The sequence below is a fragment of the Marmota flaviventris genome, chromosome 20, assembly GCF_047511675.1.
Source record: "Marmota flaviventris isolate mMarFla1 chromosome 20, mMarFla1.hap1, whole genome shotgun sequence".
In the NCBI taxonomy this organism is placed as follows: Eukaryota; Metazoa; Chordata; class Mammalia; order Rodentia; family Sciuridae; genus Marmota; species Marmota flaviventris.
The window spans coordinates 15,853,581-15,869,632 of record NC_092517.1 but is presented as its reverse complement, the minus strand read 5'-3'; the positions used below and the strand labels follow the sequence as shown (position 1 = coordinate 15,869,632).

General features: G+C 39.8%; 1 protein-coding gene across 3 annotated transcripts in view; it reads right to left on the bottom strand.

The window, feature by feature from the left end:
* Positions 1 to 16,052, bottom strand: part of Atg7 (autophagy related 7) — a 242,774-nt gene that overhangs the window by 199,587 nt on the left and 27,135 nt on the right. For all 3 annotated transcript variants that reach the window (XM_027931875.2, XM_027931879.2, XM_027931878.2), the window contains exons 4-7: positions 10,147 to 10,264; positions 7,245 to 7,322; positions 2,167 to 2,283; positions 808 to 957 (exon numbers count right to left, since the gene is read on the bottom strand). In XM_027931875.2, coding sequence (XP_027787676.1) covers positions 808 to 957; positions 2,167 to 2,283; positions 7,245 to 7,322; positions 10,147 to 10,264 — 463 coding nt within the window. The remainder of the gene's footprint in view (positions 1 to 807; positions 958 to 2,166; positions 2,284 to 7,244; positions 7,323 to 10,146; positions 10,265 to 16,052) is intronic.

Sequence of the window (16,052 nt, the reverse complement as noted above, 5' to 3'; positions counted from 1 at the left end):
CCCTCCAGGAGCTTACAGTCTAAAACTGCATGGAAAGGAATCCAGACAAGGTACTCTAAATGCAGATTAGGAATAAGTGTAGTGAGTCCAGATAGGGAGAGATCATACATGGCCACCCCCATGAGAACATTTCATAATGAAAGGAGAATTGCAATAAGGAGAGCAAGAGTTTCTCAGGAAATGTTTCAGGAAGATGATAGTGTGTGAGGAAAAGGAAGATACGCGAAAAAGGTCTATGTATATTTGATTGGGTGGCAGAAGGGATGGTCTGGTAAAAAACAGATAGGATTAGCTGGAGCAAATATTTATGAGGAAAATAGTAGGAGACTGAAAGATAGCCTGAGCCAGAAGGAAGTCACCATTAGGCTTCTGGCCAATGAACGACAGAGTGAATGTAAGTAGTTTGAGGAAGATTTTTCCATATTAGAGTCATGCAAGATGGCAGCAAGAAGATTCCAAATATCCAGGAGTGAGAAAAGGAGGGCCTGAGCTACAGTGTTAGCACCGAGAATAAAAATGAAAACACAGGAGTAAAATACATCAGGACAGAAAATCGAAATAACCTTTATCACTAATAGGAAGTGAGGAATCCAAAATTACTGGGAGCTATAAGAGAACTGGAGCAATGTAAAAGAGGAGCTGGTTTGAGAACAGTAAGGGTAGGAGAGGACAGATATAAGAAATGTTCAACAACATCATTTGGAGGGTGGAAGAAATCTAATTTTAAATTTTTTAGCAGTCTATTATAATATGAACTTGAGATTTTTTTCTTTAACCAGATAACTAAATACTCAAAGTTTCTCTGACCTTTATCCTTTGACCTTGGAAGAAATCACTGTAGTGCTTAAGCAAGGAAACTCGCACCATGTTGTCATCATACTTGATTAGGAAGTATGGTAGGGCTGTGACACCTTCTGTTTGACAAAGATCATCATATGCCCGCTCAAGGGCTTGAATCTGAAAACAGAAAATGTGAAGTTACTCTCTAGAAAATTACATATCTACCTCTGAGTTAAAAGCTGATATTAAATACAAAGTACCTTAAAGCCAAAAGACTACAAATGACTGACCAAAACCCTGTTGGATTTTTGTAGCAAATAAACACAAAAGTGCCTCCTAATAACACCATTTGACTTTTACATAACACTTTCTATGTGTATGGTGATGTGTCTTAGGGAAACAAAGGGACATTTTATGGTACAGCGTGGTGGTTCCCTAAGTTGTCAATCACAGAGGCTGAGAGAGGTGGTCAAAGTATTCTATCTTTCCTGTGAACATAAACCTACCACTGATAAATTTTATCATAATCTTTAACGGCTTTATTAAGATATACTATACAAATTGTCCATTTAAAGTATATAACTCAATGGTTATTTTTAGTATGTTCACAGAATTGTACAACCATCACTGAGATAATTTCAGAACATTTTTGCTCTCCTTAAAAGAAACCCCACACCCACAAGCAGTCCATCTCATTCATAATCATTTTTACCCCAATGTAGATTTCTTTTTGACAAATTAGTCAGGTAAAACCACAACCTTGAATTTGTTCTAATTATTATTATTATTATTATTGCTATTATAATCATTAGCAGCTGCTCTATGGCTTCAGAATATAAGCTTTTAGTGACTGATATGCTTCTTGAATTAAAATGATCTTAATATTCAATCTTTGCCTTAAACAATAATCAAAATTCTCTAGTTTGGGGTCTGTGTTCCACCAGCCTAATTAATTTAATTGCTCTTCTCAGGACTAATCTCTAATGCCCTCCTTAAATGGCAATGCCTAGTTCTGCATGATGGAGACATTCTGCTACTTTAGTGTGAGGGTGGTGGAAGCTCTTATATTTTGTTTCAAAGATTTTCTTCCCCAAAGATATTGCTTTATATTTCTCCACACTGAAAGCAAAAACCACATTTTGATAAATGCTTCCAGCCTTTCAAAATGTTCCTATAATTCCTCCCTGCAGGGTTAGTCTTTCACCAAATACCATGGAATACCTATTTAATTCCATACTATGGAATACTGTTCTCTACCTCTAGCAAACGACTTCACAATTTGTGAATAATCTGGTCTTTGGAGGATTCTAGTACCACCTCTTCATCCAGAGGTGTTCCTGTTTGCTTAAACTCAACTTTATCTGAATTTGTTTTATAGGCTAATACCTGTTTTGATGAAAACCTTTGATCCAAACCTACTGGCCCCTGAATAAGAGGAATACTCTCTGGAAGACAGAGGGCAGGATAGCAAAACCAATAGTAGAAGTGGTACTTCTTTAAATCCTAGAACAAAACATACAAAATATCAGAAGAGCACTAATAATTAAACTGAAATTCATATAATAATGTAATGTCTCATAGCTAATTAAGAAAGAAAAGCGATGCACACAAAATATGTCTAACTTGTCAAATATTCTCATCCCAATAGAAATCCCAACAGAACACAGAACTTCTGCCTTGATCCCAAAATACCCTCCCAGCTGAGGATACAGCTAAGTGGTGGAGTGCTTGCCTTGCAGGCACAAGGCCCTGAGCTGCATCCCGAGCACTGTCCCTCTATAAACAATCCCAAGTACCCTCTCACAGTACACACTAATAATGTGACAGTAAACATAACCTACTTTATTGATCACTTGCTAACAGAAAATGTGTAATATGTCATTGATATTATCATTGGTATGCTTTAATACAAACCACCATTAGAGACAACTATTATTATCCCATTTTATAGACAGAAAACTGAAGCTTGGAAAAGGATAAAGCACTTGAACAATAACAACAAGAAGAGGTAAAGGGGGAGGGATCAGAACTATGTTTCCATGACTTCAGCTGCTTCCTATACCACACACACTTGATGGATCTGTGGTGGAATAATGAATGCCAATCCCCATACAGCTCTCTTCACAATGAAATAAGTTAAGCACATCATTGAGGAAACCATGTCATTCTTATACCCATGCCTGAGAAAATTCTTTCTATAAAATGATTGGGACCAGTGGTATTATGGATTTGGTTTTTTTTTTTTTAAGTACTGAGGTATTTGTATACACATAATGAGATATCTTGGGGAGGGGACCCAAGTCTAAAAATGAAATTCACTTATATTTTATATACATCTTATGCACAGGCTGAAGGTAATTTTATATGATATTTTTAATGTGCCTGTATTTTGACTATAGCCCATTACATAAAGTCAGTTGTGGAATTTTCCATTTGTGGTATCATATGTCACCATTCAAAAAGTTTTGATGCTTGAGTATTTTTTTTAAGTTTCAGATTAAGGGTGCTGAACCTATATAACATTGCTTTTTGAAATGCCTTGCTGGTGAAATTCAAGTCAACAACTATTAATTAAGCACTTGCTATGTACAAGGCAAAATATGAGCCACTCTGATAAAATGAATCAACCTCGGCCCAGCCATCAGGCAGCTCATTTTCTATGTGGAACAGAGATAAAATGTGTGCAGGATTAACCATAAGAGTCACACTGAAGTTTCAAATACAAAGGAGCAACAATGGTAGAAGTGCTTTCATCTTCACTGGGATTTAAGCCATTTCCACACCAGGTTAAAGCAACCCAAGGACGGGGATTTGACCCAGGGAAGAGGATTCATGAGGCTGTCCTTGATACTGCTCCCACCTGGGCTCTTGTCTTTGAATTCCTGCAGTGTTTGGGGCCTGCATCATTCATGTGGTACAGTACCAGATTTACATGGGTACTGAGCAGCTTCCTCACTTATCTGTGACAACTGGACACTAATACAGTTATCTAGCTAGTTAATATTTCTTCTTGAATCTTGATAAGAATAAAAACTGTGGCTGTGGGATGACTTTTTGTTTTTTGTTCTTTGGTACTGGGGATTGAACCCAGGATCACTCTAACACAGAGCTATAGTCCAAGATCTTTTTTATTTTTTTAATTTTTAATATTTTTTAGTTGTAGTTGGACAGAATACCTGTATTTTACTTATTTTATGTGGTGCTGAGCATTGAACCCAGCGTCTCGCCCATGCTAGGCAAGCGCTCTACACTGAGCCATAACCCCGGCCCACCCCCACAGATTTTTTCATTTTTAATTTTGAGACAGAATCTTGCTAAGTTTCCCAGGCTGGACTTGAACTTGAGATACTCCTGCCTCAGCCTCCCAAGTTGCTTGGATTTCAGGTATGCACCATTTTGCTCATCAGATGACCTTTTTAAAATTGAGAAATAATTTATATACTATAAAATTCACCATGTTAAGCTGTCCATTTTAGTGGGATTTTTTTCTCTTTTAGAATTTGGACAAAATTGAACCACCATCACCACTAATTTTAGAATATTTTCATCAGCCCATAGCCATTTCTGTACCTTCTAGTAGAAGCTCTCTACTCCCCTACCTCTCTATCCTCTAGCAAACAACCACTAACCTATCATCTGTCTCTATGGATTTGTCTGTTCTGGGCTTTTCATACAAATGGAATCATACCTGATGACTCTTTAAATATAAATTTACATATAAACATGCTTCCAGATAAGAAGGTCTACTAATTAGTTTCCACAGTGTCTAACTCTACCACTAATTGATCAACTAAGAAAAAACTCCCTTTTCACGATGGCAAAACAAACTGAAAAATTGAAATTAATGAAGTGTCTGGTCCTTTGAGGCCTAAAAACAGCAGAAAGGAAAGCAAAAACATCCCCCAGAGATGATTCTCTCTTCTTTGTACTTAAATGATTTGTCATAACTGATCTTTAGCGAAAGGTTAAACAATTCAAGATGAAGGACCTCACACATTCTAAGGAGTTTTATCAGGTCATCTTCAAAAGCCAAAGGCTTGAATTTCTTAGGATTCTTTTCGGGATACAAAGGACCTTGGTTAAATTAAACATAAGGCTCTTTGAGCCTGAAGATTTTAAAAGAGAAATTAATTCTTTTTTTTTTTTTTTTGTAAATCAGGCTAAGAACACTCAGAAAGGGCAGTGAGGCCAACACACATAACACCTCTGAGAAATGCCTCCAAACTTTAAGTCAGAGCTGTTATTTTTCTCATTAAGGGAAAATTATTATTTATGTTCTATTAAAGAGAATTCTTGATATAAGAAATGTTTTAATGTTCAACTAAAAAAAACCAGAAATATTTAGCAATATTTAAATAAATCTATCTTAGTAGAGAACCTACAAAAGTAATCAAATGTTCAGAAAAATGATTTCCATAACTTATTAGAAAATGTGCTCCTTGTAGATAACCACACATTGCTATAATCTTTGGAGTCCCACCATTCCCTCTGTGCTTAGGCAATAAAAAAGGGAGGTGGCATTTAGGAGAAGCAGATGAAGCTATAATGAAACACACTTCATCCACAGCAAAGAACTTACTCTAAGTAAATAAAATGAACAGGAAAAAAAAATATCAATATGGTCAATATTGCTTCCTGCAGCATTTTTTATAATAGAGAACATTAGAAACAACCTAATGGCACACACCTATACCATAATCTCAGCAACTCAGAAGGCTGAGGCAGGAGGATCATAAGTTTGAGGCCAGTCTCAGCAATAGTAACACCCTGTCTCAAAATATAAAATAAAAAGGGCTGGGGATATAGCTCAGTGGTAAAGCGTCCCTGTGTTCAATCCCCAGCACTGGAAAAAAGGAAAGAAAAGAAACAACCTAAATGTACAACAGGAGTCTATGGAATACATACTAGACAGAACATTATACAGTTAACATATAGGACAAATTAGTTTTACTTACACTTACAAATGTGCACGCACGCACGCAAGCACGCGCGTGCACACACACGTTCTTTGATACACAATGGGGTTATGTCTAGGTAAACCCATCATAAGTTAAAAATATCACCTGGGTTAAACATGCATTTAATATACCTAACCTATATCACACCTTAGACTAGTCCACCCTAAATGTGCTCAGACCACTTACAGTAGCTTACAATTGGCCAAATTATCTAACCCAAAGCCTCTTCCATAAAGTGTTGCATACCTCATGCAAAGTATTGATCATTGTACTGAAAGTGAGAAAGGGAATGGTTGTATGGATACACTTGCAGACAAGGCTGAAAAATCCTAAGTCAAACCATCAAAAGCCAGGGACCATCTCTACACACATTTGCATGTGTGTGCGTAGCTAGTATCTTTACAAGCAGCCCTTACCTTTCCCTAACTTTCCTCTTCACTGAGACCTAGACTTTCCCTCCAGCTCCTTAACGCTACCCACTGTAGGCAGTGATGTTACCCTCATGTGATTCCTTTTCCTCTTCAAGGCTTCCCTTAATGTATTTTAAAATTAGATCATATATATAGAAGGCATTTTCCTTTGTTTATTAATTTTTATCTAAAAACTTTTTTTGAGACAAGGTCTTGCTATGTTGCCCAAATTGGCCTCATACTTGTGATTGTCCTGCCTCAGCCTTTGAGCACTTGAAGTATAGGCATATGACAACAAACTTGGTTCTTTCTTTGTTTAAAAAAAAAAAAAAAAATTGTATGGTCAATCCACGTCGTGTGAGCTCCTCTGACCCAGAAGCTCTTTTCCCTTATTTAAGGGGTACTACAGTTTGAATCTGGAGTGTCCCCCAAAGGCCCACATGTTAAGGCCTTGGTTGCCAGACTGTGGTGCCCATTGGCAAGTGATGGGGATTTAGGAGGGGACATAGTGGAAGAAAATGAGGTTACTGGGGATGTGTCCTGGAATGGGATATTGGGACCCCCCTCCCTCCTTTCCTGACTCTCTCTTTGCTTCCTAGCCACCCTGAAATGAGCAGCTTCTCCACCATAAACTCCTGCCATGAGTGCTGCCACAGGTCCAAAGGCAACAGGGCCAGGTGACCATGAGCCAAAATAAATTTTCTCCTTATAAGTTGATTATCTCAGGTATTTTGTCATAATGACAGTTAACACACTGGGCCTAGCAACTAAGCTTTGCCGGACTGTATTTAACAAAGATTTTAGTTGGCAATAATGAAACCACTGTTCCCTAAGCCTGACTTTATAATGTCCTTAATAACAGGAGTTGGGTCACTGTGTTATAGAAACTATGCAACTACTACCAGTGTGATCAGTACGAATGAATTCATTTTGCATTGTAATAAAGCCACTAATCAAATTAGAGCTTCTTTAACAGCTATAACGAATATCACGAGGTAACACCTTCAGAGAGAAGAGAGCAGACCGTCCTCTTGGTCCACCAGAATGAACTGGGGATTTCACCAGTCTCAATACAACAGGGAGCCCATTTACTTACTGCAAATGTCAAGAGGAGGAACTTGTTCAGGAGTACAGGGTTTTCAAGAGCAGCGCCTGACTTTATGGATTCCCAGATCTGCCAAAAGAAAGAAAAGCGTTAAGACAGGTTGCCGGGCAACTCTGAGCTTCTCACTGTCAAGCAAAGTGTGAAACTGAGAAGTCCCAGGCTCTTCTTGTTTTGAGGCCCAGCACTGTTTATCCTGGGCACTGAAGAAGGTCATTACTTCCTGGCCCACTTGACAGTGCCTCTCTGTCAGCCATGCTCCTGAGCTAAGTAAGGGAGCGTCTCCTCCAGCCAAAGCATCTCCTCCAGCCAAAGAATTTCCTCTATGGGAATCTCAGCATAAAGGAGACAACCAGGTCACTTCTGTCCATTCCTGACATCCTTCAGTAGCTACCTACTCATTTTCTACAACAGGGTTGCAGAAATAAAAGACACAGCCCCTGCCCTCAGGAAGCTCATAGTCTCGGGAGAGAGACAGGCATAAATGTACAAGTTCAACACCATGTAGAACTTGCTATCATAAAAGTAGGTAACAACAGACTGGACTTGCTATCATAGAAGTAGGTAACATCACTCAGCAGGGATTCTCGAAGGAAGTGATCTCAACTATAGTGAGGGGATTTCTCAAAGCCAGACTTGGGTTTATCCTGCCTTGAGAGGTGAAAAGGAGAATGAAATACAAGTTTATGTACACTCCATAAGTACTTTGGAAGCTAAAGCTGGTCCTGGTCAGCAGTTGCTGATCACAAGATGTTTTAGTAGCTAAGATTAGCTGCTAAACTTTGTGTTGCTAAGCAGGACAAAGTAGTCACCCCAACAGAAGAACCATTCCCCAAGGACAGCTGTGGAAAAAGCAAGGAGAAATAAGCCCTCCCCATTGACATCATGGCCTTGGAGGAACTGGACCTGAAACAGCAGGCCCTGGCTTTCTCATGAGCCAACATGGAGGTAAGGTGTAAACTGCCAGAAGTCTGAGCCCCTGTCAAGTGTCAAGGGGTGGGATTCCTGTGAAGACAACCTACTTTTTCCCTTGATAGATTAAGAACTGTCTCAACTCTTTGGAGGTTCCCTTTTAAGTGTGCAGCCAAGGCAAGAGATCCAGAGGCAGTCAGGTAACAGGTCAAGAAAAATGACCAGCCATCACCACCTGAGTCATGAGCCTCATCCACTGAGAGGGATGTACGGGAAGCCTGCCTTGGGTCCGGCTGGGAGATTTCCTTCCCTGACCATTGTGCCCACAAAAATAGGAAACCCCCTCTTTTTTGTTCTCCTACAATTGTTGATTTTGTTTTAAGCATGGTACTTTCAAAAAGTCTTTTAATTGACATACAATTATTATACATATTTATGGAATATAGTGTGATGATTCAAGCCATGCATACAATGGAAAATGATAAAATCAGAGTAATATTCATTTCTTTGCCAGGAACCTTCAAATTCCTTTCTTCTTGTTATTTTGAGATATGCAATAAATTGTTTTAAACTGATTATCCTATTATGCTAGAGAATCTTAGAATGTATTCTTCCCAGCTCACTTCATGTTAATACCTAAAATCCACCCTCTCTATATTTTCTCTCTCCTCTCCCATTCCCAACCTCTGGTAACCACTCTTCTATTCTCTACTCCTATGAGATCAACATTTTCAGTTTTCACATAAGATAAGAACATGCAGTGATTGTCATACGCTGCCTGGCTATATCACTTAGTTCCACCCATGTCACAGCAAATGACAGGATCTCTCTTTTTATGGCTGAATAATATTCCACTATATTTATGTACCACATTTTCTTAATCCTTTCAGCCATTGATGTACACCCCAGTTGAGTCCACATCCTGGCTATTGTGAACAGTGCTACAATAAACATGGGAGTCCAGATGTCTCTTCCATATAGTCATTTCATTTACATGGGATATTTAAGAGTATATACCCACAAGTGGGATTGCTGGAACATATGATAGTTCTATTTTCAGAGTTTTGAGGAACAGTCACACTATTTTCTATAAAGGCTGTACAAATAAACATTCCCATCAACAGGATATAAGATGACATTTATTCAATTTCATTGTCCAGTACATGGCCTTTCTGTTCCCTCTCCCTCCCTCTAGTGCCCATCCTCTACTCTACTGGTCTTAACCAAATTATGTAATGTGCAATACAAATATATGACAATGAAACCCACAATTCTGTATAATTACAACATACCAATAAAAATTTGTTAAAAGATGACTTTTTTTTTTACTAACACTGGTGTAAAGATCCCTCAATTAAGAGTGGTAAGGAGGATTGGGATAAACTGTCCCTCTCTTTTCTCTCTATCCCTATTTAAATTCTTTTAACTCAGCTATGAAGCAAAGGAAAGATATTCCAGGTATAGAGAACATCATGTCCCAAAAAGACAAGAGAGAAGAGAAAGCAGGTGATGGGAGTTATAGCTGATCTGCTGTGACCAAATACAGTCCAAAGAGACCAACAGTGGCCTTATAAATCAGAAGCAGATTAGCTTTAGCCCTGAAAGTGCTGGAGATTCTGTATAACTAACCTCCCATGGCATCGTCATGCACAGGACAACCAAGCCTCTCTGGGGCACAAGGCACAGAGCACCCGGATGCATTCAGCCACAGGAATGTAACTTTCAGGGAGAGGTCAGCTTCTCCAAAGTGCTCACTGGAGATCAGCAAACCTGAGTTTTCACCCTCTGGCCTATGTCCAGCTGAGAGCCAGTGTCTTCTCTCTGATCTTCTTGCCAGTACAGAAGGAGCTATTTATTTCTCTATAGAGAAATAAACAGAGACCTGCAAAGATCTTCAAGTATTTATTATATACTAGTTTCTGCATCAGACCCATGTGCCCGATCAGAAACATGGTACCTGCCAGGCCCACAGAAAATGGCTAACCTCATTGGCTGCTTGTTCCAGAAGGAGCTTCTTATCCGCAGTCTTGAAAGACTCCAGTGTGTTGGTGTTGTACAGTGTCCCTACAGCAGGGCAGCAGTGTGCAGGCGTGGGAGCACTCCTAGACACAGAGAGACTCAGTTAGCAGGCACCTCAGGGACCCTGTGTGAACCAGGGGAGTGGCGAGGAAACCAGTTTCGCCCAGCTGGAAAGGGAGAAGACTAAGCATGGGACCAACACCATCATTCCAGGACTGAGAAGTAGTCTTCTTCCCCAAGAAGCCTACGACAGCATGCTGCTCCTCACTACCTCCCAAACAGAAGTTCCTTTTCTATCTTTTATTCTTTCCTATATTCAATCTAAGAGGGAAAACCTTGGGTCAAGAACTGTGCCAAGTGTGAGTTCTTATTAATAGCTCTTTTCCCCACTTAAAGACTCAAGCAACCTGCCCCAGGTCATATAACTCTGGGCGGTCAAATCTAAAACCAGAACTGGTTGACTTCAAGGCACTGTGCTGCCCGGCCCCAGGGCCCTGCTCTAATCCTCTATTCCAGAAAGCCAGCTCCCATTTTCTCTGGTAATAGAGGACACATAAAATGAAACATAATATTTTAGAGCATTTGTAAGAACAATGGCCATTACACCCAAGTGGAGGACACTAAGCTCCCAGAGAGCTGTAAGCACATTTCCTCTGCTTATTCCACGATCTGGGCTCTGCACATGGCTGCTGCTGAGCAAATCCCTGAGGGCCATCAGAGTCAGCAGACAAAATGTCCTGTGCCTGGGCCACCTGTCAATCCATGGTACCACATGGTTCATGCACGCTACAATGCCCCCCAAAGACCTCAAGATCCTAAGAGAAATCAAAGTTAGGAGAAGAGATGATGAGTTGATTCTGAATACAAATTCAGACATGGACAAATCTGCTCTCTCTTCTGAGATGATTAACTTATGTTTCAGAGGTTACAGATGCAAAATGAATATATGCATTTCATTAATGACCTGATATTACTGCCATTTACAACCAATGCAGAGAATGCACTGTTACTCGTTACACTAATGGTAGCTGGTTGGTGTAAATAACCAGCGTCTTTTCATTTAGAGTCTGCAAAAAAAAAAAAAAAATGGGTTTGGGGAGCTGAAGGAGAAGAGCTCTAAACCTAGAGCAGGTGTGGCAGGATATAAGAACTCTCTCCAATGCTGCCTGTGAGGCTCAAATGCCAAGTTGGGGGAGGGAGGCAGAGAGCTATGGCTCAAAGGCTGAAGCCTTCCCTTGGGAGCTGTGAGTCAGCAAATCACAGGTTGTTTGTCACCATGCTCCTCCAATAAGGGAATATTCTTCATCCAGGTGAGATGAGGACATCAAAGATAGACTTGAGGAGAAAGAGAAATCACAAGGGGCAAGATTAGACCTTTAGGGAAGGAAAAGGAAGCAGAGCAGTTGGTAAGCTAGGCCTTTCCACCCAGACTTAACTCTATGGAATTACTGCTGAAATGGGACCCTGGGGCACAGGGAGGATGCTATGAACTAATTTGAATACAAGTACAGAAGAGGAAGTTTCACTTCTTCCCAAGTGTCCAAATGTCACAGATACATGAGGGCCATGTCAAAGCCTTGCTCTGAGAGGGGAGGAACCTATCTCCTAAGAACCCAAGCTACTGCCAGGATGGCTCCCAGGAACACCAACACTTAGGCCAGGTAATAAATGATGAGGATTGGAAAGGAGAAGCATTATTTAGGACTAAAATTCTATTGGAGAGATAAATTAAAAAAATAATAATAATAATATTAATAATAGAAGGAAAAGCCCAATACTTAGGGATGAGAAATTTTAACTCAGTTCTGACACTATTTTGTAGTTTAGTTTACTATGATTCTATTTATAGGAAATGTCCAAACTAGGCAAATTCACACAGACACAAAGTAGATTCTTGGTTGCCCAGCGCTGGGGTATAGGGAGGAGGCAGATGGAGAATGACTACTAGAGGTTTCTTTTTGGAGTGATGATAATGGTGACGATTGCACAGCTCTATGGGCATACTAAAAACTACTGATGTGTACATTTTAAAAGGGGAAACTTCAGACTGGGGTTGTGGTTCAACAGTAGAGCGCTTGCCTAGCACATGTGAGGTCTTAGGTTCAATCCTCAGCACCACATATAAAAAATAAAAAAAACAAAATAAAGTTATTGCATCCAACCACAACTAAAAAAAAATATTTTAAAAAAGTGGGGGGGGGACTTCATAGCAGGTGAACTTTCTCTCAATAAAGCTGCTAAAAGAATATGAATTAGAAATCTCCTATACATACTAAACCCAAGAAGGAATTTTCAATGATATACACACTAACCTGGTGCCCTTTGATGTGAAATGCCCTTCCAAGGCCCACGTGTTAAAGGCCTGGTCCTCAGGGTGCTACTAGTGGGAGGTGATGGAATCTTTAGGAGATGAGGCCTAGTGGGAGGCTCCTAGTCCTTGGGGACATGCCCTCCTAAGGCAGTTCGGCAGTTCTCCTGGGACTCCTTGCTAGCACTGCTATAAAAGCCTGATATTGGCCCCACCCTTCTCTTGCTCTCTCATCCTGTTGAAAATATGACCTTTCGTTCCTGCACATGCTTCTGCCATAATGTGCCACCACTTGTTTCCCTCACAAGAGGCTAAACAAATGGGTCCCCACCCCACCCCATCCCTGATCTTGGACTTTTAACTTCCAAAACTGGGAGTTAAATAAATCTTTTCCCTTCATAAAGTTTGCTGCCTCAGTTATTTTGTTGTAGTAATGCCAAGCTGACTAACAAACCTGGTAAAGTATGGATTTCACAAAGGCCTGAATTCTGGGCCTATGTGGGGACATAATGTTTTTGAAAATCTCAGTAGTATGCACCAGTTATTTCCTGGCAGCAGGTAACCAGAACAGAATAAATCCTCCAGAAGAACAGAGGTTGAGTTTTATACCTACAGAGTTCTTTACTCCACACGAACAGCTTTGCATAACTATGGGGAGCTTGGGGAATCACACCCTTGCTTCATTTTCTCCTATTTTCCCTAAAAATCTCTGAGTTTTAATTTATAACATCCTTAATGGAGTCCACTGGTATCTTTCCAAAAATATCACATCCCATTTTGACAGCCTACAGTTATTTAAGCAACTAGTATGCACCAACCCTATGGTAGATGCAGGTAGCACAGGAGAGGACAAGACAGACACAACCTGTGTCCTGCACACAGGCTTTTGCACAACTACTTTTTAGGTTCTTTGAGGGCAAGAGTTATGCCTTATCTTCTTCCAATCAGATCTAATTTGAGGCTTAGAAAAAAAATTTCCTTATGATTAAAGATAAAAATAAATAATCTTCAGGATAAAGAGGGCCCAGGAAAGATTTTTTTTTTTTTTTTTTAACCATTTCACTTTGGTACAGAGATTGTCATCCAAAACCGACCTTTCTCTTCAACAGAAACTGATGACATACTCAATGCTTATAGCCGGGCATACCATTTTCCAGTCTTTCTGGCCAGAAAGGCACAGCTCTTCCCAAAAGAATCTGAGGGGAGTAGTAATACATGTCCCTTTCCAGCCAGGCCCTTTAAGAGACCGGCTGGGCCTCCAACTTCTACCTATTTTCACTCTGGCTCTATTTCCCATCTCCCAGTTGTTACTTGAAAGTGACAACTCAGACTTAACTAAAGCACAAAGGCAAAGCCCTGGAGGATGATGTAGCCACAAGGTGGAAGACAACCAGATGACTATTAGGTAAGCAAGAAATAAACTTTTTTTCATTTGAGCTCTTCCATTTCTGGGTCTGGTTCAGTGGCACAACCTACTCTAAGACCATACTCTCACCTTCAAGGCATGGCACCTGATTAAAGACTTCTTGGACAATTCACTCCATGTAATTTAAAGAACAGCATCCTGGTGCTGCTAACTGCTAACAGAGATCCTTAAGACTAGGAGCCTGGGGGAAGGGATGTAGCTCAGTCTTAAGAGCATATGCTTTGCATACATGAGGCTCTGGGTTCAATCCACAGCATCCAAATAAAACAAAAACACCCAAATAAAACAAAAAATATGTTAAAAAAAAAAAAAAAAAGACTAGGAGCCCAGAGTCAAAGGGGTTTATCTGGTGCTATGCAAACATGAGACACCTTTGGCTTCAAAAGTTAAGAACCAGGGCTGTTCGCTCTCAACCGTTTCTCCTTCCTCTCCAAATGCCCAGTGCCTAGTGCACACAGTATAATCAAGACACAGAGGAAGCAATCAATGAGTATTCCTGAAATAATGATCACCTCTCCACATTTATTAGTCACTGAGCACACTACAATGCAAATATCTGTCCTCTCCTCCTCTCTCCCCATCTCTCTCATACTGTAGTGGAGCCCGAGAGTCCTAAGTCTTTGCATTTCTAATACCCACAATCCTGCAAATTGTAGACATTCAGTTTGATTAATAAATTCATAAAGATTTCCCCCCACAAACCCATGCAGATATATGATGATAAAAACAAAGAAACTAACAATAACAGATAACTTGGACACAGAAATCTCCTACCTTCTGAGGAAAGTCCTAAATGCTTTTATTAAAATTCCTAATTATGCTACAAAAGAGAGACTCAGAAAAACACAGACGTTTAATAGTAGTGGGAACACTAGAAGCCCAGAGATGAGAAAAAGAAAGCTAAAAACAAAACAAAACAAATAAACAAAAACACAAGACTTATTTGAGGTAGCACACTTAATTAGCCATGAGTCCCAGGTCTTCAAACTTCAAATTCAGGGCTATTTTCACAGCACAGGGGCCATGTTTTCCTCCTGCTCACCTCCCCAGTGTCTGCCACAGTGAGTGATTCACACACTGGTGGTACTGAATGGGTAAAGGAAAAAGTATCACCAGCGTAATCAAGCAATTTGTGTGACAGTCATAGCTGCAGGATCACAGAGTTTCTTTTGACCAAAATGGATTACTCAAGCCTTGTATGCTTGGATTTTGTAATAAGATAAAATTTAACTTCCTTGAGCTGATTTTTTCTTACTAATGTCTCAAAGAATAAAAGTTTTAATGCTTGTACATTTTCAGTCTTTTCATTGTTTTTTTATTATTATTAGTTGTTCAAAACATTACAAAGCTCTTGACATATCGTATTTCATACATTTGATTCAAGCGGATTATGAACTCCCATTTTTACCCCATATACAGATTGCAGAATCACATCGGTTACACATCCACTTTTTTACATACTGCCATACTAGTGTATGTTGTATTCTGCTGCCCTTCCTATCCTCTACTATCCCCCCTCCCCTCCCCTCCCCTCCCCTCCAGTCTTTTCATTGTTATATTGCAGTCTGAAAAGTTGATCAGTCTTGCCAAAACACAAAGAGAGCTTACTAGTACTTAATTTGTTTTGAGAAGTAATCACCAGAAATTTGATGGATCAAGAAAGTTCCAAAGGCCAAGACACACTTTATAAATGTATAAAGCCTAACACTATTTGGGGTTTATGTTATACTTTTTTTTTTTAACAATTTTTGTGTCAATTTTATTGAGGTACAATTCAATTAATATACAGTAAGATTTGCCAATTTTTTTGTGTGAGTATTTGGTGCTGGGGATTGAATCCAGGGCCTTGGGCATGCAAAGAAAGCATTCTACCAACTGAGCTATATCCTCAGCCCTGTGTTATGCTTTTAATTTTGCAATCTGATGGAGATAAAAGAATAAAATGTATTGATTTTTTTTGAGAAATAAAACGAAGAATTCTAGAGACACTTTATTTGCAATAGCCTAACCACTGACTATACTACTGCCACTTGGAGAAGCCATGTGACTTTACAAAGACTTCTGCTCTCCCCAAAATTCCTCTTCTTGACCCTGCTGAGGTAGCAGACAGTGGAGGTGGATCTCACCAGAGCCTTTA